Source organism: Melanerpes formicivorus, unplaced genomic scaffold (genome assembly GCF_026170545.1).
Source record: "Melanerpes formicivorus ecotype bairdi unplaced genomic scaffold, bMelFor1.0.p_v2 SCAF_18, whole genome shotgun sequence".
NCBI classification, from domain to species: domain Eukaryota; kingdom Metazoa; phylum Chordata; class Aves; order Piciformes; family Picidae; genus Melanerpes; species Melanerpes formicivorus.
Window position 1 is genome coordinate 11,316,207 of NW_027142370.1, and position 27,381 is coordinate 11,343,587.

The window sequence follows — 27,381 nt, forward strand, 5'->3', positions numbered from 1 at the left end:
TCGAGTCCAACCTGGCACCACAGACCCCATGACAAGACCATGGCACCAAGTGCCACGTCCAGTCCCCTCTTGAACACCTCCAGGGACGGTGACTCCACCACCTCCCTGGGTAGCACATTCCAATGACAAACGACTCACTCGGTGAAGAACTTTCTCCTCACTTCGAGTCTAAACCTCCCCTGGGAGAAGAGACCAACCCCTTCCCAGAACTTTCTCCTCACTTCGAGTCTAAACCTCCCCTGGGAGAAGAGACCAACCCCTTCCCAGCTAGTTGTAGAGGGCAATGAGGTCACCCCGAGCCTCCTCTTCTCCAGGCTAAACAACCCCAGCTCCCTCAGCCTCTCCTCACAGGGCTTGTGTTCAAGGCCTCTCCCCAGCCTTGTTGCCCTTCTCTGGACACATTCAAGTGTCTCAATGTCCTTCTTAAACTGAGGGGCCCAGAACTGGGCACAGTACTCAAGGTGCAGCCTAACCAAAGCAGAGTACAGGGGCACAATGACTTGCCTGCTCCTGCTGGCCACACTATTCCTAATGCAGATGGTGATGGACAAGGCAAACTTTGAGTTTAGTCTTTGTTTAATAGATGAAGCAATGTATGTAGCTGTTGTTGCTGGAAGTCTGTAAAGTATGCATGTGAAACATCCAATGCACCTAAAATCCAGCAAAATGTGTTGCTGCTGTGGTGGCAGTCACTGAGAGATGCAGGTTTTTGAGAGGTTTTCACCAAAAATATCGAAGTATCACAGAGTTAGAGGGACTTTCCTTTTCAACTCTGAACCTGTGAAGTGAATTTAACAGGAAAATGGTGACTTCAAGTGTACAAAGCTTCTGCCAGTAATGGGACAATCTGGTAGCCAAACTTGTCCACACTGAGGGGGCGTGACTCCTGGTTTGTTCAGGGAAGCAGCAGCATCTGGCTGTGCAGGTGTCACACGCTTGCCATTGTGGTAGTTTTAGGCTATGCCTTTAAAAGTTTTTAGAGGTCTTGAACAGAAAAGTAGTAGAATGTAATCAAATCACTGTTGGGCTGGTCTGGAAAAGTTAAAATTGGGGGGGGAAATTTCAACCCACCACAACCTGCTAGTCACTCTGGGTAGCTCTAGCCACTGAAGTATATTTTACCTCTTGCATGGCCAACCTGGGTGGAGCAGTGCTTGGGTGAAGGGAGGAGCAAGGATAGGGCTCATGTGGTATTTAAGGGAGGATCATGAGGACTTGGGATAAAAAAAGGCTAAATAAGGGGGTGTAAGAGACTTGAGTTGGTAGGAAATCATATTTCATTAGTTCTGTTGCCTTTCTCTATGTGATTTCAGTTACTGAAAAGCTTTGAATGGTTTTCAGGCAAAATTCTACCCAACTTACTTTCTTTTTCAATGTCACTTCACGTTTCCATATGATTTGAACAACAAAGTCATTGAAAACCCCAAGATTCTATTTTGAATCCAAAGTAAATCTTCTTTCCTAACTGTGGATATAATTTTAAGCCTGTAGTGTATATATAGCAAAGTGTGTGGGTCTTTAGGCTTTCTTCTCCTTCCCTATTGCACTTGAATTTATTAGATGGTGAATTTTCAAATAGATTTGAGTAATTTTCCTTAGAACTGCTAACTTGGAAGCATTTTAGAACAGTTTTGTGTCTTTTATGGCTAAATTCAGGATGAAGATGTCAGGAAAGAGGTGTGTGTGAATTGTTCATGGAGTGTTTGTGGCCAAGTATGCAGTAAAAAATCTCTTTGGTTATGTAGAACGTTTGTGGTACAGTACTCAATTATTTTGGAATCTAAATGAATAATAGAGGTTTGCTTAGAGCTCAGTTGTACATCTGCAATGAATCTTATCTGGGGATTTAGGTAAAACTTTGTAGATCATTTGGATGGAGGGGGAGATGATGCTTGACATCAGGGAAAGCTGTTGTGTCTTTTATGTGTCAAGGTGGTGGATTTCCACACCTTGGACTGGTAAGACTCTCCTGTGGTTGTCTGCTGCTACCTGTAACTAAGAGCCTGCCTGGGTGGTTTTCACACTTTCCATCTCCTTTAGAACCTGTGCTAATCTTGATGCTGCTGAGTTAAGAGGATTATCTTGTGCTGTTTCCTCTCTCCTATAAGAGGAGGATGTTTGTGGTTGCAGCATAGGGGAAAGACTTTGACAGGTGGTATATCCACTTGTGCATCTGCTGTAGTCTTTACTGTTGATCCAGGACACTTTGCCTTAGTTCCAGCCTGTTAATGCTGATGTTGATTTAAGGAGAAGGAACCCCCAGTTTAGATGACTCTGCTTTGCTTCGCAGTTGTGGAATGATATCCTTCTAGTGTCTTCCAGTTTTCTCCCAGTACAGCAGCTTGGGGGGGAGCCAAGAGCGGAAAGCAGAGTGCACAGTTTGCTGCACAAATTGAAGAAGGTGGTAGTCTCTGAAACTGTCCTCTGGCCTGCCCAGCCACCAGAAAATAAAGAGCATTTTGGCAGTTGGTCAGGGAAAGCCAGAAGTGGTGAACAGAAGGCTGGGAAGTATGGTTAAAACCTGAATGTCATCCAGAAAAGCTGGACTTAGGCAGTCTTGCAAATTATGAGGGCAGCCTTATTAATTGAATGTTCTGGCTGGTGGAAAAGTTGCCTGAGGCTTAGAGACTTTATGGGTCAATGCTTACCACTAAAGTGGGGAGACACCCCTCCATGCCTCTAGCAAAGCTCTCAATGTCAAAAGTAAACCATTGTAGCTGCATTTGTGACTTCAGCCACATGTTTCCTGGCTTTGGGATCCTGTCTAATGTGATTAAGGTAAAGTGTTGCAATGGCTGCTCTCTCCAGAAGACTGAAGCTGTTTTTCTTGCTCTTTTTCAGTCTTTAACAGATGCTGGAATAGTCTGTTACACAAATTATTCTTAAACGTTAAGTGAAACAACCCCAAAATACAAAGAATGTTAAATATTGCATAATGAAAAGAGATATAATGAGTTACTTAAGATATCCTGGGTTTGTTTTTCGTATTCTAACCTTTTTAGGGAGTTTAAACTTTGTTCTACGTTTTCTGCTTTTCAGGGCATTGTTGTTACTGTGGTCACAGATGTTGCTGAAATATGCTGGTTCTGTAGGAACTGAACTGCACCTTCAGGGAGTCATTGCACCCCCAAGTCCAATGGGTGCATGTTTCTGCACATGTCCAGTAGCATAGTTGCTGGAGTCACTCAGTTAAGAATAAGGCAGATCTCAAATGCCTCTTTCTCTTTGCAGACCTTTAATCAGGACTAGACACCTTTCTAAATAATACTCTGTTATTAGTTACTGGTTTGAAGACCAAATACTTCATGGTAGGGGGAAAAGGTCATTCAGTCTGGATTTTTGTTTGCTGCTTTACAACTTGCACTACAATTCTTGCTTGTTTAATTTAATCCTTCATTCGGTATGCTAATCATTAATGGGTAGGATAAATTCAGTTCATTTGACTGAAAATTAAGTCTAAATTTATTCTTTCAAGTATTGGATGATCTGAGAGAGTAATTTAGTAATTTTCTCCTCCCTCCTCCCTGTTGCTATAGTAATCCTAAATTTGAACCTTGTTTCTGCAGACACTTTTCCCTTCAACTAAGTTTTGTGATAGCTGTGCAGTGTGTTCTTGGACTGAAATAGTGGTGATACAGGTTTTTTGTCTTCATTTTGCATTCAGATGTAACATCTGAACTGAAGCTGAAGTTAAGCACCCTTTAACTTACTTGCTCTTCTATCTCTGGAGAGACTTTGTGGCATATTTACTCATTACAGATTTTTACTCGTGTTTTAGGCATGCATCATTTAGGGGGGAAAACAAGCAAACAAAGGTCCAACTAACCCAAGCAAAGATCCAACCATATCTCTGTCATGAAAAACTGTTAGTAATTGTAACTATAGAAGTGAACATTGCAACTGCAAAGGCTGTGACTTAGTTCAGCATCCAAATGTTGTTGCAGTTCCAGTTTAACAGCAATGCTCAGGGTGTATTTAATGAGGTGCGTTCACTCCTGGCGTAGCTGAACTTCTGATACAGCAATAAATGCAGATCATTCTGGCAACTGTACTTGTGCTCTTAGCAAAGTGATTTTTTTTTTCCATATAAAAAAGAAGTGGAGATGTGAGATTTGTCAAGTGAACTGGAGAGGAGCATCAGGAGTAAGCAGAAACCCCCAACAAGACCTGTCTTGTCAGGGAGCGTGTGCACAATGAAACAAGACTAAAACCAATTTAGATACAGGTGAAAGACTGCATGAAAAGTTTGCCTCAGTTTTCAGTGAAGACAGTTTTGAACTCACTGAACTGAGGTTGTGCAAATGATTTCCATAAAGTTAGGTCTGACAGGGTGCAGGTGAATGGGACTGTGTTACTTGGGGATTTTGAAGTAGGTAGTCTTTGTAACTGGAGGCCCGGTTGCAAGAGGTGTTACTAAATGTCAAGGCATAAGGGTGTTGGGCAGCGGATGAGCAGCAATAGTAGCTATGTTTAGAGGAAAATGTGGCTTGGGATAGTTACTGCATCATTAGTGTGACCTTAATATTCAGGGATTTGTTTAAATTTAGAAAGAGAAGCTGTTGTATGTAAGAGGAAAATGGGGGATGAAGGGATACAGCTCGTAACAGAGGAAGGCTTGGTCAGAGAAATCTGATGACCCTTTGTATGACATACTTGACATCTTAAAGAGGATACGTGGTTAGAGCTGAGCTCTTTGTTTAGGAGTCACATAATGTGTTGTGTCCAAGCTAGAGTGATGTTTGTGCGAGCACTGATTTGGTGGCAGGATGTGTTGAGGATGGATAGAACTGGGTGACCAGAAGGTGATGTATTGAAAGTGTGTTATCAGTGGAATTTGTCAAGGATGAGTTTCAAGCTTATTTTCATTAAAAACATTCCCGCTTCTTATACCAAGCTCACGTTTGCTCATCAGCTGCCAAGTGTCACCACTACAAACACAGAAGACCACTTCAGGCTGACTAACCTGTCAAAGTCGGCAGCCATGGAAGGTGTGAGGATAACAAGCATGCTCTTGCTGCCCTATTAATATTTTTCCTTTCAAGTAGGAAAGTGGTATTGACGTTTTCTGGTACTAATGAAAGCTTCTCTGGAATATCGTATCTAATTCCTGTCACCTGCCATCAAGTTAAAAGGGCATTTGGACTTGAAGAGGTGCAGAGCTGATTCCTAGAGTCAGTAAGCAAATGGAGGATTTGCTCTGGAAAGAGGACTCAGTGTCCTGTTTGATCTGGGAGAACAAAGCATGGGAGAAGTTGCTCGGCATAGCAATACAGGTGAAACAACACAGGTGGGTAAAGAGTTTCTGAAGCTTGAGGTGTGAGAACAACTGGTTATAAACTATCCAAGAATAAACCTAGTCTGGAAACTGGAAAAGATGGTTCCTAAGCAACGGAGGCATAGAAGTCTGCAACAGCCTTCCCTTAGGAGTAGTGGAATAAGACTCTTTAAGATGGAGCTGGTTAGCTTATGTAAGCAGGGGGAGGGGATATGTAGTTTTCCACAGTACCTTGAGATGTGAACTCCTTGACCCAGAATGGCTGTTTGTTCCTATGATTCCTGTCTTGTTAGTCCAAGATGATGTAGGAACTTGACCAGATGCTCTCCAGAGACCGGTAGGTACGTAGGTGGTTTGTTTCTTGGACGAATTTCTATAGGTCAGCTGCATTCTGAGCTATAGATATGCTTACATCAAGGGATAATACATGCTGGACAGGTAGGAAGGTTTCAAGACTGGTTTATGTAATACTCTGTCTTTTAACTAGTGGATTTACATTGTTTTACATGAAGAAACCCCAAACCAATGCAGAATAATGCAACTGCTGAGTGCTGAGCCCTGCGTTGTCCTTTTCTCACGCTGTCCTGCGTGATTGAGGGATGCTGCCCACAACGTGTGCCACAGTCTTTGTATTTCTCTGAGATGTCTCCTGATGCCAGCTGAAGGGCTGATGTGGTGAATACCTTGTCAGCCACATTGCTGTGTATTGCCCTGCTCTTCCTCTCCATTGCTCTGACTCCACCCATCTAATCAGCTTGGAATTTGATTTGGTTTTGGGGGGGAAGCATCACATTTGTGTTTGCACCGAGCGGTGCTCCCATATCTCTGCATTATGGATTTCTGGTTTTAAAGGAGACTTGACAAAGAAAAGGCTTCTACTGCCTTCTCCCTGACAGAAAGACACTAACTTGCAAATTGGGGAATTAATGTTGCCTGAGGTTAGGATATTTCTCCAGTTTCTTCAATTGTTACGACATGTTAAATCATGCTTTAATTCCTTCTGAGGTATTTCAGGCCCAGGAGGGAGCTTGTGAACGCTCATTTGTGCAATTGTTTCATCTACAGCAGTAGTTACCTTACTGGGTATGTTGTTGTAGAAAGAAGCAGGCAGAAAGAGAATATCTGCTGGGTTGGTTTTTTTTTGCTCTTCTCTAACTCTGCCTTGCTTATTCTTTCTAAATGTTCATCTAGAACACTTCATTTTTTTAGGAGGAAGTTCAAGCATGGAAAGTAGTTTGGTTAGGACAGGATTGAAGTCTAATGGTGTTTGAAAGGTTCCTTCCTGACTCTGCTTAATGTGTGTTATTGACTTCCCTTCAGCTCTTAGTTAAATTTCCTGTTGATTTTTAGGTATAAATAATTGCCAAAGCAGTGCCCAGGTCCTATCTGTGTGTGCCTAAATTAGATTTGTTTTCTTAATTTAACAACATTTTATGCTTTCAGAACTAATGCAGGAGACTGAGAACTACATCTTGCTCTCTTGAATTGTGGCATCCACACCTGATGCTCCTGAGAGAGCACGTTGTATTTACAAAATGGGGAGGCAGAGGCTTGGAGTAGATGTTCCTACGTACAAAACAATTCTGTTGTGAAAACAAATAACCACAGCACAGCTCTGATACAGGTGATGACTGTTTTCATTTTGCCCATCTCTTTGGAGAGCTGCTTACCAACTTCTGAGGTTTTCTTGAGATCAGTCGGACTTCTCAGGGGCAGAAACCGCTGGCATGTGTCTGACTGCGTGTGGTTTGGGAAATAGCTGTGAGAGCTGGGCTTAGAGTGCTGGATTGAGTGCAGTGTGCATGGCACTGTTCTGCTCTTTCTAATGCAGGTAGCCTGGCAGTGAGCTTGAAAGGACTGCACATACATATTTCAGCAATAGATTTGTTGCAGCAGGGTTCTAGAAAGATTTTACACCTGGGTTCAGGAACAAAAGTATTTGGACAGTACTGTGGGGATTAGTCAGGATCTTTGACTCCCAACTGATTTGACACATCTCTGTATCCTTTAGTGATCATTGTTTTAACTTTAAATTTGTGTTTCTGGGATTATAAGCCCAGTGCTGGTTGGATGTGATTGTTAGAACACACTGAGGAGAGGTCTTCAGGTTCCTGCTTGGCATGTAAGCAAGCACACTGTGGTTTTAGCAGTTTTTTGGCTGTTGGTAGTGATAGTGTTGACAGGTAGAGGACATTGTTTTTATGTATAGAATGTTTTATTCACGTTTACAAGTTACTTGGATAAAGCATATTTTGTTCACTTATAGAAGAGAAGTTGCTTGGCTAGGGATCCCAGTAAAAATCAGCAACAAAGATGCTATTGCAGTGGAGTTGTGTTTAGGCAACCAGTAAAGACAGATGTACAGAAACATTGTGGGGTTTTACTCTTAATCTTCAAATGTTTGTCAACTAATGTAATCCATGCCTAAAAGGGATAGTCTTTACAGATGGATAGTGTCCAGCTTCATCTGGAAGCATGGGGTGTGTGCAGAACAGGAGCCTTTCCTGTTTTATATTGGGACTTGAATTCAGTAAATGTGGAGTCACAGAATGGTGGGGGTTGGAAAGGACCTCTGGAGATCATCTAGTCCAACCCCTCTGCTAAAGTAGGTTCTCCTAGATCAGGTTGCACAAAAATGTGTCCAGGAAGGCTTTAAAAGTCTCCAGAGGAGACTCCACAACCTCTCTGGGCAACCTGGGCCAGTGCTCTACCACCTCAAAGTAAAGAAGTTTCTCCTACGGTGCAAGTGAAGCCTCCTGTGGCTAGTTTTTACCTGTTGCCCCTTGTCCTTTCACCAGGCACCACTGAAAAGAGTCCAACCCCATCCTCTTGATACCTGCCAGAGCTGTGTTTCTGAATCCCTCTGTAAACAGCATCTTTTTGCCACTGTCCAGTGGAAATGATGAGAGAGAACCCCAGCTGGAAGATCAGGCCTGGCTTTGTGTCGTGTTGCTTTATTCAGCCATGCTCAGTTGTGCAGCGCTTGTCTGACAGGGAGATGGCATGATCAGGAGGGTGGTTTACTCGCAGTATTTCATCTGTTGCTGCGTGGGTGTACATGACCCTTGAGGTTAACCCAGAAGTAGGAAACAGGACTGCATAATTGTGGGGTGGGGAGAGCATTCACACTCCTGGGAAAATGAAAAACAGAGGTGAATTGCTCCTAACCTGGAGTCCATGAGCGTTTCGTGACGTACCGTTTCCTAATACGGAACAAACAACTGTCTAATGCAGGAAAAGGAGTCCCAGGGAGACTTTCATCCATAGTTTGTGTCTTAAATTACAGATTTAAGTTGTCAAGAGCATTCTGAGAAGGAAAAGAGAATGTTCTTGGGTTTGGTAACTGCAGTGGGATGAACTTTGTCCTGCTGTTGCTTCTAAGACTTTAGTGAAGATAGTGTTAATACCATTTAGACAGGGCATGCATTTTAAACACTGGAATTGCCAGTGTAGGGTGGATAATGGATGTTGAAAACCACTTTATGTTCTCCAGATCTTTCATCTACATGAAGAATTTACAAATGCCTGAATAACCACCATGTAAAGGACTTGGGGTTTTGATTTGAATAAGCCTGTTTCTTTGCTGTCTAACTTGGAAACAGAATGATGACACATGTGAGGGTCACATTTCAAAGCTGGTTTTATGTGCAGTATGAAAATCTCATGGAAAGTTTATGTCAACAGGAATCCTTAGGCTTGCATTCTGCAGAGATTTGTTTCCTCCTGCGTACAGGCTTTTAAAATTCTGTCTGTTTCTGCTCTGTCAAGAGCCTAAATCGGTCTCATAATTGATCTGGATTTCTGTCCCTCCCTTCCTCCCCCACCGAAACTGGCGAGTGCTATTAAAGACCTGGGGGGTGCCACCTAGAAGAGCCTCAGCTGAATGTGAATGAGAGATTCAGGAAAAACTCAGCATCTCTGCTGCCTTCCTCTGCCTGATTCAAGCCTACTGGAAATCTCCAGTCTTTCTATTAGCCTCCACCTCACTTACATAGTTTGATTCTAACTCAAACTTGTAACACCCATCCCCAGCATTTGTGATGCTGACGCATCAGACTCGCTGCTTCCAGCATAATGCCTGCACACTGTCTAATCGCTGTAGTACCTTCTGAGTTGCTTGGGCTCTCTACTGGAAAATAGTGGCTGAATCCATGTATCTAGTCATGAATATTCAGCTTGCTTCCATCTCAAAAATCTCAACCAGCCAGTCTCATAAGAAGGCAGAATTCTTTACTATGGGACATTTTCTGCAGGATCTCCAAAGGCAGAGGGATATTGATCAGGAATTCATCCAGAAACATGAAGTTCACCTTGTAGCTCTGTTACTTAGTCTTTTTATCCTTCTTTTTGTGAGTTTGTAATCTTTTGGAGCAGTCACACTAATTGCTTCTAACATTTCCTGGAGAGCATAAAGAAATTCACACAGTTCTTGAGTTTTGTTACGAGGGCTTATTACATAATTGAGTGGCAACAAATGCTGCCAGAGATGCTTAAGATTTATGATATCATTGCCTAATAAATGGGCTAATGGAATGGGCTGCCCAAGGAGGTGGTGGAATCGCCGTCATTGGAGGTGCTCAGGAGGAGACTTGATGGGGTGCTTGGTGCCATGGGTTAGCTGTTTGGGTGAGTTGGATTGGTTGATGGCTTGGATGCCATGATCTTGAAGGTCTCTTCCAACCTGGCTTGGTTTATTCTAAATAAAGGTTTATTCTAAATAAATCCATCACCAAAAAGGGGTATTGTATACAAGAAGGGAGTTTTGGTGTGCCTCTGACAGTGACTCTTAAATATATTGAAAATGGGATATGTGTGTAAGTCAGGTTCTCTGCAAACTAGGGGTCACTGTTGATGGGCAGGGAGGCTGGATGTTGCAGCTTGAGCTCAGAACAACATGAGAAGAGTTACTGGCTGGGATGTCTGAGCATAACAAAAGCAGACATTTAATACAGTCTAACATCAGTGCCATTGCTTCTTACTGGAATATATAAGGAACATGCAAATTCTGTGGTTTCATCTGGAAAGCAAAACTGATACGCTTAGGCACTTCTAGTTTGTCCTTGTCTCCAACTCAGGATGTAGAAGAGCTTACGTGAGAGCTGTTATTAAGGTTTAATAATTTCTGATGAATGAGGAACTTGGAGGATTTCAATTTTGCAGCCCTTTCTGTGTAACTCTCTTACAAATCCCCAAGCTCTGTTGACAGAAGCAGGATGAACTGTAAAGCAGAATCTGATAACTCATGTGCTTGATTTTCTGAATTCCAGGTTGTTAGTAGACTTCCTCGGTTAAAAACCCTCCTGTTTATTTACCTTGAGTGAGTTTGGTCTCTGCATTTAGATGTCTTGTGGTTAAAACTCAAAGGGAATCTTCTTACTCCCCTGTTCAAACATCCCCATTTCAGCTTCTTCATGAGCAGTAATAGTAAATGGAATAGTTTTGGGTGGTGAGGCTGAGCAGTGGTGTCTTTGCTCATACGAGTCCATACGCAATTCAAGGGGGCTGTGGACTCTTCTCTGGGATTCATATGCTCAGGGTGTGAGGTGTGGAGTTGGGGCTGTTCAGTCTGGAGAGAGAAGGCTCCAAGGTGACCTAATTGTGGCCTTCCAGTATCTGAAGGGGGCCTACAAGAAGGCTGGGGAGGGACTTCTCAGGATCTCAGGTAGTGATAGGACTGGGGGGAATGGAATGAAGCTGGAGGTGGGGAGATTCAGGCTGGATGTGAGGAAGAAGTTCTTCCCCATGAGAGTGGTGAAGCCCTGGAATGGGTTGTCCAGGGAGGTGGTTGAGGCCCCATCCCTGGAGGTGTTTAAGACCAGGCTGGATATCAGTTAAGCGTTTATCCCAGGATGTCTTCTCTTCCAGAATGACTGTCAACAGTCTCCATCCTAGTCTGTGGGATGTTTTCAGTGTTTAACCTGAATGAACTTGACAAAACCTCCAACCAAACCCATAAAACAGCTCTCACACTTGCATAAAGTCAAACTGTAGCTTTAACAAGTCCAGGGCAGTGGTTTTACTGGCTGTGTGTAACTGAGGGAAGAAAAGGCTCTAACCGCTTTTCTCTCCCTGGTGAATTAAGACCCAGAATGTCATCCAGCTGTTGTGGAAGGAGTTCTTTCTGCAGAGGAGTGCAAAGGGTTAAAGGACGTTGTTTTGTTCATTGCCAGCGGGTTGCAGAAATCTCATCCCTCGCTATTCAGTCCTACAGGAAAATAACTGGAGCCAGGCCAAGATGGGGCCTCTTCGCCTGAGCGCTGCTGCAGTTCAGTCAGTCCTTTATGCATCATGATACTAATATTTCAGACATGAATGCTTGGAAGTTACTGACATTTCTTGCATTTTTAAAGTATCAGGGAAGTATCCAGAGTCCTGTGGAAACTGAGTTTGAATTTCTTCTGTCCTTTGTAGGAGCTTTTGTTAGTCCCAACAGTGAGGTGGTTTATTTTTGTCTGTGATAGCACTGGGTGTGTGGGTGGGGTCTCTTGCTTACTTGTTTGTTTTTTGCCCCTAGACATTCATGTGGCATAACCTTTCTGAAAACCTGAACAAACATTTCGGTAAAGGTTCATGTCTAATTTTAGACAGTTCACTCTCCTTTACTTAGAAGAAAGGTGGCACTGCATAGGTAGTGCCATCAAAAAACATTTCCTATAAAGCTCTATAGGAGAGGTGAAACAATGCTCCTGTGGTTGTATTGCATAGTTTGTATTGCCTTGTTTGTTTTGTCTATTTGGCTGACCCTTCAGGTCAAAAGAAAATCTTGGGGGACGAAGAAAGCTCTCTCTCCTCTTGTCTCCTCTTTATGCACCTGGACTGTGCATGTGGCATTCATTTAGACAACTTGCAACTCACGCTGCGTCTTGCATTCAAATGATCTCTGGAGTATTCTTCCTTCTGGTAGATAGAATCCTAGAATGGTGTGGGTTGGAAGATCATCTAGTTCCAACCCCTTGCCGTGGGCAGACACACCTCCTACTAGAGCAGCTTGCTCAAGGCACCATTCATCCTGCCTTTGAAAACTGCCAGGCTTGGAGCCTTCACAGCTTCTCTGGGCAACCTGTTCCAGTGCCTCCCCACCCTCACAGGGAAGAAATTCTTCCTCGTGTCTCATCTAAATCCAGTTTCTTCCAGTTGGAAGCCATCACCCCTCAACCTATTGCTGCAAGTTGCTTATAAACTTCACTGATGTGAAGCTGTGCTACAGCCTGGCCTGTGGGGAAGAGCCTGTCCTCTGTGCTCTTCCTCTTGACCTGCTGTGTCCCAAGCATCCCCAGGTTTGTGATGGACAGTGGTAAAACCTTGTCCTCAATCATTGGTCCTGACCTAATTCTCATATCTGTTTTAAAGCCACTGGTGCAACCACTGCTCTTGTGTGAAGCAGCATTAGATTCTTCTTGGGTAAGTGTCACCTCTATGTAAGCAGATGGCTTTCCTTCCAGGGGGCTGTGTGGAAGGGAGTACTGCCAAGAACTGGGGACTTCTATGACTCTTGTTTCCTAGGAGAGCCTGGTTTCAAATGCATGTATGTGAAAATGATGGAAGTTTTCTTACCTGCTTTGTTACACAGGCAAATCTCTTGCTTCTCTCTTTGAAGAACTGATGTGTCCACTTGTGTTTGCCACAAGTACAGTGTTGGAATTAACTTGGGTTTAGGGCCAGTGTTCATTTTTGAGTCAGACATACCAATCAGTTTGGCTCAGGCTTTCTGAGTACTTGCTGGTTAAAGCTGGGGCCCTGCCCTTGGGAAGCTGGTGATCTGATTTGACCTGTGATGAAAAATCTCAGGGCATGGGCTTATTGGTGTGAGGCTTGGGAAGTGCATGTGGGTTCACAGAAACCTAAAAATAAGCAGTATTTGGGTTAAACCTCCTTATTTGCATGGACTCCTGACCCTAATAGCAAAGATGAATGCACTGCTGCCACCATCCATGAATATTAATTGTGGGAAAATAATTGAATAAAATATTTGAATTTTATATTTTCTTGGTCTCAGATTCTCTTTGCACAATTGGAAGATGCAAGTCAGTGACTTGACTCAGCCTTCTGTAGTTCCAAGTGGTGTGTAGCTGAGTCTGTCTGACATCAGTGAATGAAGAAATTCTGTGTAGCAATAAATCAGGCTGGAAAAAATACTCCTCTCCAGTTAGTTTTGTCAATAAGGCATAGAGAGACCACCTCTCTAGTAAGCCTTTTTCTCCCCCAGACTAAACTTCACTTTAAAGCAGGTTAACCCAGGCAGTTCAGTTTCAGCAAACTAAACTACTGAATGCATTGAAGAAGGCAGTGAGACAAGCTGGAACTTGTGTAGTGTGTGTCACTGAACTTTATCAGGTAAGGTCTGTCTGAATAGATTCAGATAAGAGATTTGCACTCATGCTGCAGCAGCAGATCATTAAAAAATAGTAAGAGAGATCCTACCTGACCTGAGGGGAAAATTTGTCCTGATTGCACATCTGATCAGTCTGACCTGAGCCCAGGAGAAAGGATTAAGGGTTTTTGGTACTGTCTCTGAATACTTGTGCTGTCTGACACTGCCTCCAGCTGCCACCAACCAACTGACTCAGCGAGTTGCTATTTGTTGTTTAAAATGAACAGAACAACAACAAAAGTCCCAAAGTGCTATAGAATACCAGACGTGCTTTGGAAGCTGCAGGTCGTGTGAGCATAGTGTGTGGAAGAAGCTCTTCACGATGAGAGTGATAAAATAAAGGAACAGGTTGCCCAGGGATGTGGTCAAGGCCCTCTCCCTGGAAATGCTCAAGATCAGACTTGTTGTGGTATTGAGCAGCCTGATCTAGTTGGAGGCATCCCTGCTGACTGCAGGGGGGTTGGACAAGATGACCTTCGAGGGTCCCTTCCAATGCAAGCTGTGAATCTGTGCATGTGGCAACTTATTTTTTCCCAAAGCCTAAGCAGCGAGGGCAGGCTCAGATTTCTGAGGCAGACAAAACACTGATCTCACTGCAGACAGGTAGTAGAAAGTGTTCTGGAAGTTGGATCTAAAGATTTCCAAAGCAAAGCGATTGACTCAGCATTGTCTGTGTATGGTTAGAAACTTCCACCTTGAATCAAGGGCACATGTGTCAGGAATTCAGTTCCAAGTGTTAAATCTCTCCATACTTCTGTTAGCAGGACTGAAAAGCCCTGTCCTCTATGACCAGTTATCCTTTCAGGTCAAGATGTTAATTTCTATAAGTTAGTCTTTTACTCTTTGCATCATTTTTGTAGCCCCTCTTTGCACTCTGATGTTTCATGGCTTTTCTTGAAGGGCATCCATGAGAATCTGCAGTAATATTTTAGTAGTGGGAAAGTCAGGGAAGTCAGGGAAAAGTCAGGGAAGATAATTTTGCTACTTGGTATTGTTTTATGCTCTGTACACCACCTCACCACAGGTCTTTGCAACCCCTTCACAGTGATCTCTGATGACTCCTCGATTCAGTTCTAGTCTTGCCTTGTTGTCACTAATTTTGGCTCAGTTTTTCCTCCAGTTGTGCTCCCCTGCATTAGCTGAGTTAAATTGAGTTTGGTGATAGTATTAATTACTTAACTTCTCTGTAGCTTTTACTCAAAGTTCATTTGCCTTGAAGTTCAGCCTTTTTTTTTTTCAATAAAATTAAATGCAAATCAGCTTCTGTGGTGTTTGGGGTATTTTTATGTGGTGATGTAATTGTGAGGACTCATTTGGGGAGCTCTTTAATTGCAGGTTCGACGTGAAGGTTTCAGTGTCAGTGTTGGAGCAGCTTCATAAAATGGATTTATCTGAAGACCATGATTTAGCTGAAAGGCACCACGATGGTGGTTGGAAATAATAAATGCTGATGAGCTTCAGTTACTAAATAATGCTGTGCCTTAAGCTGATAGTAATTTTTGGAGTCCACTATTTACCTTGCAGCATCTCTGTTAATAAGTAAGATGATGGTGCCCACATTCAGTACCAGATAAATAACTCTTCTTGTTCGTGAAACAGTCTCTTCCTGTCTGAAAACAAAGAGCAGAGGAAAGTTTGAAGAGGCATTAGCAAAGAACATTTACTAAAAAAGAGTATCACTGTTGGTGATGTTGAGTGTGCTGTCTAGTAAGCAGCACAATCATGATTTACTTTCTTTGTTCGAAGACTTCCTGAGGTAGTGCCAGCTTTTCCTTTCAAAAGTTCAGTAGGAAACATTTGAAATGGCAAGAATAAATCCGGTGTCACTGGTGCCAAAGTGTTCTCCCTGCAAAAGATGCAAACTTTAGTACAAACCATAAATAGTTTCCCTATCACAGAGTCTTTAAGGAGTGGGTTTGGCAAATACTACTCTGAAGTAAGGCAGACTTGGCAAACATGCAGTAAGTACCAAAGTATTGAGTGACATGGTAACAGTGCACATCTATAACCAGGGCTTCATTAGACACCAGGTGATACTCCAACCTTATTTTCTGTAGATGGATGTTCTGCTTCCTCCCCAGCTCCACACCAACTCAAATTTTTTGTGCGCTTCTCTTTTCCAGACAGATGCTTTTTCAGTTAGGGGTGTGGCTTTTGCTGGCACAGTTGTGTTGGAGCAGGCTCTCTCACAACAAACACTTATCATGACAGAAAGGCCTTTGACATTACAGCTTATCTCACTGAGGGGCTGCACTGCACTGCATTGTGACAGATTGTCTGTTCTGAAGAGCTCTGGGAGTAAAGATGATCTTACTTTTTTTTTTTCCTTCTTTTACTGCCTGGGCAGCTTGTTGTGACTGTAGTTTATGGAACCATTGGCCATTCCCCAGTGTGTGTTCAGCTGAACTCTTCAGATTCCTCTGATTTATTTATTGGTATCTATAGAAGTGAGGTTCTTCTGGAGAGCTCATCACATTTTACTCCCAAAGGGTATCCTAAGGAAACTCATTAAAAAACTCTTCCTAATTCAGAAATCAATACCTCCTATCATCATCAGCTGACAGTCATTAAAATAAAAGGTTATTATTGCAGTCATAAACCTGTTAATTGCTAGACCTTGGGGGGAAAGTGCCGTTAATCTGGGATATTTACAAGCCTGAGCTACGAAACTGCAGTTTGAACCAGTAAGGCATTCAGAGTTCAGTATTCTTACTTCAGTTCAGTGGAGCACAGCTTGTGTTTAATCCTGTGCAATATGTAAATCAGTTTTTCTGAAAAAGCTTCCTTTAATTGTCGTGTCAGATGATCAGGAGTGGGAGGTTTGAGTCTGAAGGTGTCACAAGGGTGACTTTATTGAGCTGGTCGCTTGTCGATGGGAGACTTAAAGCATCATCTAAAAAATTTTGGAATGAAGGTTCTAATGCTCTGCCCAGAAAACTGGGATAATGTTACACAGAGGGATTCTTGTGAGTGAAAGAAGGATGTAAGCATGAGCAACACCAGCTGAGGTTCCAGCCTTTCTAGTAGATAGAGGCAGTTGCAGATTACAACATTGAAAACCGAGGCAGCCCTGGCCAGTGGGTGGGGGCTGTTTGTGTGTCTGTGCTTTCCAAACCCCACATGCTAATGCAGTGATGTGTGTGTTGGTGAATGAACCTAAAATAAATAGAGTTGTCAAAAGCACATCTTGAGGTGCAGAGGCAGGAGTTGTGTCTCCAGAAATGTGGCTGCAATTTGGGCATGTACTGGTGGGGTTGGTTCTTCATCTTGATGAGCATGTAACAGCCTATTTTCTGTGAGGATTTCAATTCTTACTCATGTTATGTCTGCTTTAACTTCCAAGTACAAAACTAACCAAACCACTGAGTGTCACGACACCTCATTTTTCATAGTTCCATAGTTTCATTCAGGGTTGGAAGGGACCACAAAGATCATCTAGTTCCAACCCCCCTGCCATGGGCAGGGACACCCCACACTAGGTCAGCCTGGCCAGAGCCTCAGCCAGCCTGGTCTTAAACACCCCCAGGGACAGGGCCTCGACCACCTCCCTGGACAACCCATTCCAGGGTCTCACCACTCTCATGGGGAAGAACCTCCTCCTCACATCTAGCCTGAATCTCTCCAGCTTCATTCCATTCCCCCTAGTCCTATCACTCCCTGAGATCCTGAGCAGTCCCTCCCCAGCCTTCCTGTAGGTCCCCTTCAGATACTGGAAAGCCACAATGAGGTCACCTGGGAGCCTTCTCTTCTCCAGACTGAACAGCCCCAACTCCTTCAGTCTGTCCTCATAGGAGAGGTGCTCCAGCCCTCTGCTCATCCTTGTGGCCCTTCTCTGGACACCTTCCAGCACCTCCAGATCCCTCTTGTAATAGGGGCTCCAGAACTGGACACAGTACTCCAGATGGGGTCTCACCAGGGCTGAGTAGAGGGGGAGGATCACCTCCCTCGACCTGCTGGCCACACTTCTCCTGATGCAGCCCAGGATCTGATTGGCTTTGTGGGCTGCAAGTGCACATTGAGAGCTCCTGTTGAGCTTTCTGTCCACCAGCACCCCCAAGTCTCTCTCCTCAGGGTTGCTTTCCAGCCAGTTACTGCCCAGCCTGGATTTGTGCCTGGGATTGCCTCGACCCAGCTGCAGGACCCTGCACTTGCTCTTATTGAACTTCATGAGGTTGGCTTGTGCCCACCTCTCCAGCCTGTCAAGGTCCCTCTGGATGGCCTCCCTTCCCTCCAGTGTGTCTGCTGCACCACACAGCTTGGTGTCATCAGCAAACTTGCTGAGGGTGCACTCAATGCCACTGTCCATGTCACTGACAAAGATGTTGAACAAGCCTGGTCCCAGGACTGATCCCTGAGGGTCTCCGCTTGTCCCTGGCCTCCACTGGGACATGGAGCCATTGACAGCCACTCTTTGGGTGCAGCCTTCAAGCCAGTTCCTTATCCATGTGTCTTGAACTTCTCTGTCATTGTCTATGAGAAGTTTTGGAGTGCTTCCATGCTGCTGAAAACCGAACTGTGCAGGCCGTTTAAAGAACAGGAAGTAGCTGAAATGGGAACTCTAATTAGGTTTGTGTAGCATGTGCATGCAGGACATAATTCAATTTTCATATCTGTTAGCCTAAATTTTTCATTTTGTATTTGAAAGTATTTTTTTTCCTCATCTAAAATATTGCTCTTCATTTGAACAAACATAGTTTGGGTTCTTGGGAAGCCAGGCTAATTCTAGATGGATTTGAGCTGCTACCTCTGAAAGAAACATCTACAGAGTCCTTAACTGCTTCCTTGCTTGATTTATTTATTGCTCTTCTCTGCCCTCTCTTCATAGGTTCCTTAAAGCTGTGCTATGAATGGTGATTCTGGTGTGGGGGTGGTGACTTCACCACCTCCAACAACAGCCCCTCATAAAGAGAGGTATTTTGATCGAGTTGATGAAAATAATCCCGATTATTTGAGAGAGAGGAACATGGCGCCTGACCTTCGCCAGGATTTCAACATGATGGAACAGAAGAAGAGGGTCTCCATGATTCTTCAAAGCCCAGTAAGAAACCAAAATGCTCCATCTTTTAACTGTTGCATTTATTACCTCTAATGTCTCTGTAGAGTTGGAGAATTTGGTGACATCTTAGATATGTTTGATTATACTTTTGGTTTTGTTCACCTTTGTTCTGAAGTATCTTAACTGTGATTAGAATTACTTTTTGTATTTGTAAAATCCTAACTTTTCCTCCCATTATTCTCAAGCTGCACCAGGGGAAGTTTAGGCTGGAGGTGAGGAGAAAGTTCTTCACAGAGAGAGTTGTTAGCCATTGGAATGTGCTGCCCAGGGAGGTGGTGGAGTCGCCATCCCTGGAGGTGTTCAAGAGGGGATTGGACATTGCCCCATGGTGTAGTAGGCATGAGGTGTTGGGTGACAGGTTGGACTTGATGATCCTTGAGGTCTTTTCCAACCTTGTTGATTCTATGATTCTCTGGTTAAATTTTTGTTGTCTACTCAAGGAACAGCTCCTCCATTCTTGCTTTCAGAATCCTCTGTGTGATTGTCAATGATAGTTCTTGCTTTCATGTGTTCCATCTACATTATTTCACTACTTTTTTGCAATCAGTATTTATTTGATCCAAGTAGCACTTCTAAGAGTGGCTTACACGAGGCAGATCTGCCCTGTGCTCAGTTTTTCATACTTGATTCTGCTATGTGAAATATTTTTCTGTATCTCTTTCTGAAATGGTTTACAGCAATAAACTATGAATGATTGATTTCCTAATATTAAAGATGTTTCCCCTGGGGGAAAATACACAAATCAGCATTTCTTTCATAACATTTGTAACTGATGGGAGACTTTAAGTTAAAACTGGGAGGAAAAAGGCAAAAAACAAATGAAACCCAACAACAAACCAGAAACAAAACCAAACCACCAACCAAACAAAAAAACAAAGCCAAAGAAAACCCAGCCAAAGCCCCACCCAAACAAAAAGAAATAAAAACAACCAGGAAACAAAGTGAACACCCCCTGTGTGAGCCACACTGCCAATTTTCCTTCTCTGTTCTGGTTCTGTTGCTTTTGCATTTATCTCGTGTGTTCAGGTTGATTGTACATCCTGCTCCTTCTTCAGAAATCCATAGGTTGGGTGAGCTTTGGTGTTAGTTGGAGAGAATGCTTCAGTTTCCATTCATTACAAAGTGACTCAGATCACTGGAACTCCAGAGAGCAGCATTTCCAAGTTTCAGAGTGCCCCCAGCAATTCTGCCCTGAGCTCTTTCAGCAGCAGTGTGGGATCTTTCCAGCCAAGTGCTAAACCGAAGCTCTGTATGGACGATTGATGTTGATTCGAACACCCTTTACAATGTGCAATGTCTTCTTGCTAGGCTTTTTGTGAAGAACTGGAATCCATGATCCAGGAACAATTTAAGAAAGGGAAGAACCCAACAGGTTTATTGGCTCTACAGCAGATTGCAGATTTCATGACCACAAACGTACCCAACGTCTACCCTGCGGCACCACAAGGCGGAATGGCTGCATTAAACATGAGTGAGTGCACCTTTCTTTGTAATGGTGGATCCTGCTTTCTGAAAGGCTTAAAATGGAGACAGTGTGAATGAAATGAGGAGTGCTCTGGGGTTCAGATGCTGTTCTGCTCACAGAAACATGGCAACTAGAAAATGATTTGGCTGGTTCCTGACTGCCACAGTGGTATGCAGTGTGGTTTGTGTGTATAATTGGTATCAAAAGCTATGTCAAGGGTGGTGTCTTAATTGAGAAGCCAGCACTGGTGAAAAAATGTAAAGATTTAAGTCTTGCTAATGTTTACCCCATGGATTGGCTGCAGGAAAATCAAACACTCATTAGCAGACCAGTAACAGTGAAGGCCTTTAGAAACTAATTATTTTTGCCATAGAAATACTGATTGTAATTTTTCTCCTGTGATGTGCAGCTATAGACAAGAAACATCAGCAAACCAAACAAGGAAAACAACCCCCCAGAATGTGTGAATGCATGTCCACACAGGTTTTGTATTAAGGCAGCAGACAGTCTTGCTTGTGCTCTAAAATAATACTTGTAATAAATAATCTCCAAAAGAAAGCCTGCTTCTGCTTTGTCATAGTGAATTTTCACCACATTTCTAATTGCACTGTGACTAGAGCTACAGGATTTGTTGTTATTTATCATCTCTTCTTCCTAATTTATTTCTTAACTAAATGAGCCTTTGTGCATCTTCTTAGACATGCAGATCTCCTTTTCAGGCACAGTAAGTCATATATCTTAAAAAGTGGGGTATTTGAGGCTACATTTTTCTGTTAACAATGAAACTCAGAGAGGAGGGAAAATATCACTAAGGATTGCACTGTCACCTAAGCACTGATGAGTGTCAAGGAAGAAAACCAGTGCTCAGTCTACCAAAGATAAAGCACCTTGTGTCAGCCTGTTGTTGTGTTTGTGTAATACAAATTAGGACATTATAGTAATGAAAGCTTACTCTCCACTTCTTAGGTTAAGATGTTGATAGAAAGCAGTAAGAAAACCCACTGTAATAGTGGTGTGTGTTGTCAGGTTTTAGCTGATGCTGAACACGACTCTCCTGCTGTTATTTTACCCCTTCTCCTTTCCAGGCCTTGGCATGGTGACACCAGTGAATGATCTGAGAGGATCAGATTCCATTGCTTATGAAAAAGGGGAGAAGTTGCTACGGTGTAAATTGGCAGCCTTCTACAGATTAGCAGATCTCTTTGGCTGGTCTCAGCTTATTTACAATCATATAACAGTGAGTATTGAATCAACAGAAAACTGAACCAATTGTTTTAACATACAAGAGGGTTGCTTCCCTCCCCCATCTGTCATTTTCTCTTTGTGTGGAAGAAGAGCAAAGTGGTATTGAAAGCATTATAATAGTGAAGGGATTTGTCATTACATCTCAAGAATAAGAGCTGGAACAGCTTGCCTGTCAGCTACTGTAGCCTGAATAGCATCTTATGAGAGTGTACATGAAAGTTCTTCTGATGAAATTAAGACTCCTGAAAGACTCAGTCTTTGAGTCTCTTAAATGCTTTAATTAATTGTATGTATTATTCTGCAAGTCATGTCTTAGTTTTCCTGCTAAACACTAAAATATCTTATCAGTCAGTCAGTTGGATTTTTACAGTTCAAGGTAGCAACCTTTTTGACAGAGAAGCAATAATGTTTCTGAACACAGGCAAGCTTAGCTTAATGCAGCGTGCCAGCAATTTTCCTTGTGACTGAGTAATTGCTGGCATCCATAAAAATAATGACAAGGAGGTCAGATCAAGGAGGTTTTATATGCCAGAAGAATGATCAGCATGAGTCTCGTGAGTAAAGTCACAGCTGTGGTGTGCAACTCAGTCAATTGTCTTCCTAACAGAGCTGAATTGTTTTTGTCTGTGTAGTAGAGGTTGTCCTTTATGTATTTTCATTTCTAGTTGCATTCTGAATGCAATATGATTATTTTATTACTGCTTTTTGAGATTTCAAGGTATATTTGTGAGCTGAAGGTGATAAATGGTAGGGGTAGGCACAGGGTAAAGCAGAGGTGAGATGGCTTGGTTCCTCGAGGGAGGGAACATATCCACCATGATGGTTCTTGTAAACAACTCTGTGCTGCCCCTCAGTTGTTCTTTCTTGCCCTTTTGTGAAAGGGGCTAATACAGGACATATTTATTCATTGTTTGTAAAGGGGACAGAAATGAAGAGTGGCATGCCTGTGGAAGTGGTCAAGGCAAGGGTGTGTGGTTGGGGTGGAATGCTTCAAGTTTTCTTTCTTTAGGTAGGAAATGAGCACAGGAAGATCAGATCATGGTGATACCAGCTGAGGCAGAAGATAGTCAAAACACCTGGAGTATGAGCTTCTGAAAGGGTCTCAGACAGCTTTGAAGGGTGAAATAGTACTGGAAAGCTCTTGGTTGATGGTTTGTCAGTAGCAATCACAAGTCATAGTTCACAAATTCCTCCAGTAAATAACACTCTGAGGTGACTAATAGATATGATTAATCTTCAGAAGCTGATACAGAAGGTGGTTGTATATTTACAAACCAGGCCTGGTTTTGTTCCATTTGTCCATACATCAAGTAGCAGTGTGGTAGTAAGGATCTGCTTTTGAATGTGATCAATGCCTACTGCTGCATGCAGAGCTGGAGGTTGACGGCAGGCTTACAGTCATTTGTGAGTGCATGCTCTAATTGCTAGGTGATTGCATTCAAGTGAAAAGCTGCTAGTGCACTTCTTGAGTCAGAGAAGAGATATAGCAGCCTTCTGTGAAGGACTTAGGCCTATGTGTTGGAGGAGAAAGGAACTGTGAGGATAATAGTGTGTGTGCCAGTCTGGGCATATCAGGGAGCTGGGTGGACTATGCTTTTCTGGATCCTTACCAATCCCTGACAGCTGCTGTGATGTGGAATGGTTCAGACTGCTGCAGTCCTTGTGCAGAAGCAGAACTACAGAGCATTGGGAGCTTTCATGTCGTGTACAATAATGTACAGTAAACTTGGGTGCCTCCAGGGTTAGGCAGAATTTGAGACGAGAGCTTTACAGAAGGTGCACATCATCCACCAAGCCTTGGTTTGCTTTGAGGGCATGAGGTGCTTTCTGAGTCTTGTTTCTTGTTTGTGTTACCTTTGAGCTTTCTTGTTAGCCTTTGGAGCATTTTGCATAATGACTGTTCTTTGTCTTGCATAAATAGCTAGAAGATTTTCCAGATCATTTACATTTCTGGAATGAAGAACTATTCCAGTGATTCATAAAAGTACAGGTTACCTTCAGTGAGCAGGCTGAGGTTAAGACTCTTATGCTATAGCATGTTAGCAGCTGGTTGTAAAGGAAGATAGATTGGTGCTAGAAGCTTTCAGATGATCAGTTACTTGGGTTAGATAACTAAGTGAGGGTCAGGGTACTCGGTAGAGGAGCTTCAAGTGTGCTGCGCTGCTCACAGATGTCTGACAAGCACCCCTATCAGAGATGGAACCCTTCTCAGCATTAAACTTTCAGATCTAGAGGCCAAGCTCTTGGGTTTATTCACATGCTGCTTTTTCATACTTTGTTTTACTGGGGTAGAAATCCACTTGCAGTATAAACTCACTCTTCCAAATCCAAGCATTTTCCCTCCATACTTCTCTTGGTATCATTCCTTTTATCCACAGTAGTTGAGTTTTTGTTAGCACAGGATCTAAGGTTTTACTGTCTTCCACTAATGCAAAGGGCTCTGGCATCTGGCTTTGTTCACCATCAGTTAATTAACTGTGCTGTGTGCTGATTAGCTGTCACAGCATACAGGAAAGTCATATTGCATGTTACAGGCATACTTGCCCATTTCACACTTAGAAAGTGAAAGTTACTTCCATGGGCTTGGGCCATCCTGTATGCTTAGTCCTAGTAACTTGCTTAGTCCTAATAAACAGTCCTCATAACCTGTGCTCTTGTTTTACCCTTAGGCCAGAGTAAATTCTGAGCAGGAGCACTTCCTCATCGTACCTTTTGGACTCCTCTATAGTGAAGTTACTGCATCTAGTTTGGTAAGCTGTCAAATATGAATCTGTTCTATCTGTCTCTGCTTAAATTCTGTCCTAGAGAATATTTTATTCTGTTTAGAAGAGTTTCACTGAATGGGGCTGGGTTTGGTACAGCCAAGGTATCTCTGAGATTCCACCAGCAGGTGTCTTCTGGTTGATCTGGCTGTAAGGAGGAGCCAGCTCATTGGGACAGCTAATCACATCGTGCCCTTGAGAGCTGCTGGCTGTGAGGCAAGCAGTCTGTTTCAGACATCATCATGCAAAGCAATCACAATTTCAAGACATTGTCAGATGCCTGATTTAGCTGCCATCATTTAATGATATAAGTATCTGAGGGCGTCAGTAAATTCATCAGTTTTGAGATCTCAGAGTTGCAGCTGAAGACACAACCCCCTTCACTGTGGAAGGATTTAGAGTGTTTTGCTTCAGTCTAGTCTGCACTGCTGCTGAAGGCAGCTGGAGTTCATGTGGGTGACTCTCACACTGACACAAACCAGAAACTTCCATGCTGTTTTATCTACCTGCTTACTTTAGGGCAAGCAACCTGCAGCAGAAGGGTGAGGTAAGTGTGAGCAGAGTAGCAACATTTCAAACCTGACACCTTAAGGTCACAATACTCCTTCTCAGCTATCTGTAAAGCTTGCTCTTTCTTGCATAATTTCACCTTAACCATCTGTAGAACTTTAATTGAGAAAGTTCTAGGAAAAGGAATAGAGAAAACTGAGACCTGCCCTTTCTTGCTGCTGCAAGATCTTCAGAAAAGGTTAAGGGCCATGCTGTTGGGGTACTTTGTGCTTTGTTTGGTGTGGGTTATTTCTGAAGGTGTCCTGCTTTTATCTCTCCATCAGGAATGTGAGTACCTTGAGTTAAGGTTGTATGAAGGTAGCAAAATGTGCACAGAGTGGAGAGCATGTTCACACAGGAAATAGCTGGCAACAGGATTTAATAAGAGGAGACTGCAGTGATAAGGCAGCAGCCTGCTTACTTGGCTGGCCCTTCAGTGCCCCAACTTGTACATAACTACTTTTCCCCTTTCATTCCAGTTTTGCTGTATCCATGCTCATACTACTTAACAGTGTCATCTGGGCAGTCCTAGCCTTGCATGGTACCAGTGCTGTGGTTGAAGGTGCTGGCCTTTCAAGAAACTGCTTCCCAAAAGGTCTCAGTACTTCTGCTGTCTGAAGTTTGCAGGCTTCTTACATAACTCCACCATAACCCTCTGAAGTGCAGCTGTTTGTCACAGCACTGTCTGTAACTTCTGTCAGCTCCTTACCTGCAGTGACTTGTGTCATATCTAGGAGTTCCTAATGTCTCGTTCAGCTGACTCCATCTCAAGCTGAGGCCCTGGTCACCTTCCTGCAGCCTTATTGTGCACATTTTGACACTTGTTTAAATAAAATACTGAAAGAAATACGGTTTTAGAGCTTCAGCTGGGAGGTGCTGCATTAAATTGGATTTTTGGCAGTCTGGATTCACTTATGAAATGAATTCTTTTCATTGCCAGGTTAAAATCAATATCCAGGGGGATGTAGTTGATCGTGGAAGCACTAACCTGGGTGTGAACCAAGCTGGCTTTACTTTGCACTCAGCCATCTACGCAGCCCGGCCTGATGTGAAGTGCATTGTCCACATTCACACGCCAGCAGGGGCAGCGGTAAGCACATCATCCGCTCTCCTCCTTCTCCCACCCAACTGCAAAGGAACTGTCCTCCTCAGTCCTGGACTTCCTTCCTTCTTGAAGGGCACAAAGCCTTGAAGTCTGCCTTCAAATATGTGGTCAATTAGATGTTCCTTATTTGGCTATTACATGAGTGGTCAGACAGTAAATTGAGTGGAAAGTAGGTGCTTCATATTCCTGTGTCCTGTGCCACAGAAGACCAGGCCACCTGGGCACACACTGGCTCATCTTCAGCCAGCTGTTCATCAACACCCCCAGGTCCTTTTCCACTGGAGTGTTCATGGAGTTATTGTAACCCAAGTACAGGACCCAGCACTTGGCCTTGTTGAACCTCAGCCCATCCATGTCCCTCTGCAGAGTCTTGCTACCCTCAAGCAGATCAGCACTTCTCCCAAACTTGGTGTCATCTGCAGACTTACTGAGGGTGCCCTCAGTCCTCTTGCCCAGGTCACTGATAAAGACGACTGGCCCCAGTACTGAGCCCTCAGGAAACAAACACTTTTGGCTGGCCACCAAATGGGCTTAATTCCGTTCTTTGAGCCTGGTCATCCAGCCAGACTTTTCCCCACCCAAGCCACATAAAATGCATGCAAGTACATCTTTTAATTGCAGTTACTCAATTTTGTCTGATTTTTGTCTGTTGCAAGAAATTAAGTTAGTTTTAATGTTTCTCAGGTTTCTGCAATGAAGTGTGGCCTCTTGCCAATTTCCCCTGAAGCACTTTCTCTAGGGGAAGTAGCTTACCATGACTACCATGGGATTTTAGTGGATGATGAAGAGAAGGTGGTTATTCAGAAAAACTTGGGGCCTAAAAGCAAGGTCAGTGTTGATATCTAGAATTCAAGTGTGTGTGTGAGGCTGGGGGAGGTATGCTCTGTAGTCAAGGGCCTTACTGCTGTTATCTTTATTTGGAATATCTTTCTAGGTCCTTATTCTCAGAAACCATGGCTTGGTGTCAGTTGGAGAGACTGTTGAGGAGGCTTTCTACTATATTCATAACCTAGTGCTTGCCTGTGAGATTCAAGTAAGAGTTTTAGTATGTTACGTAATCGATAACACTGCCTGCTCTATTAACCTTCCAACAGGTTAACAGCTGGACATCTTCCTGGTTAAACTCTTGGTGAAAGAAACCACCATGGTGATTTGTGAAATCAGTGTTGTGTGAGGACACCCAAAACATTGGATTGAACACCAATATTCAAACACTGTTGGCATCATCAATTCGACACATACTGCCTGTTAAAATAGACACATCTTTAAAGCCTTCAAACAGCTTTTATACAAGTGTATCATAGTATCAGTCAGGGTTGGAAGGGACCACAAGGATCATCCAGTTCCAACGCCCCTGCCATGGGCAGGGACACCCCACACTACATCAGGCTGGCCAGAGCCTCATCCAGCCTGGGCTTAAACACCTCCAGGGACGGGGCCCCGACCACCTCCCTGGACAACCCATTCCAGGGCTTCACCACTCTCATGGGGAAGAACCTCCTCCTCACCTCCAGCCTGAATCTCCCCAGCTCCAGCTTCATTCCATTCCCCCT

General features: G+C 43.4%; 1 protein-coding gene across 13 annotated transcripts in view; it reads left to right on the forward strand.

Annotated features, from left to right (window-relative positions):
* ADD1 (adducin 1) overlaps positions 1 to 27,381 on the forward strand; it is a 53,268-nt gene that overhangs the window by 5,010 nt on the left and 20,877 nt on the right. For all 13 annotated transcript variants that reach the window (XM_068149617.1, XM_068149613.1, XM_068149622.1 and 10 more), the window contains exons 2-8: positions 18,472 to 18,684; positions 20,011 to 20,173; positions 21,253 to 21,404; positions 24,082 to 24,162; positions 25,664 to 25,813; positions 26,513 to 26,656; positions 26,763 to 26,861. In XM_068149617.1, coding sequence (XP_068005718.1) covers positions 18,490 to 18,684; positions 20,011 to 20,173; positions 21,253 to 21,404; positions 24,082 to 24,162; positions 25,664 to 25,813; positions 26,513 to 26,656; positions 26,763 to 26,861 — 984 coding nt within the window. In that variant the 5' untranslated portion in view covers positions 18,472 to 18,489. The remainder of the gene's footprint in view (positions 1 to 18,471; positions 18,685 to 20,010; positions 20,174 to 21,252; positions 21,405 to 24,081; positions 24,163 to 25,663; positions 25,814 to 26,512; positions 26,657 to 26,762; positions 26,862 to 27,381) is intronic.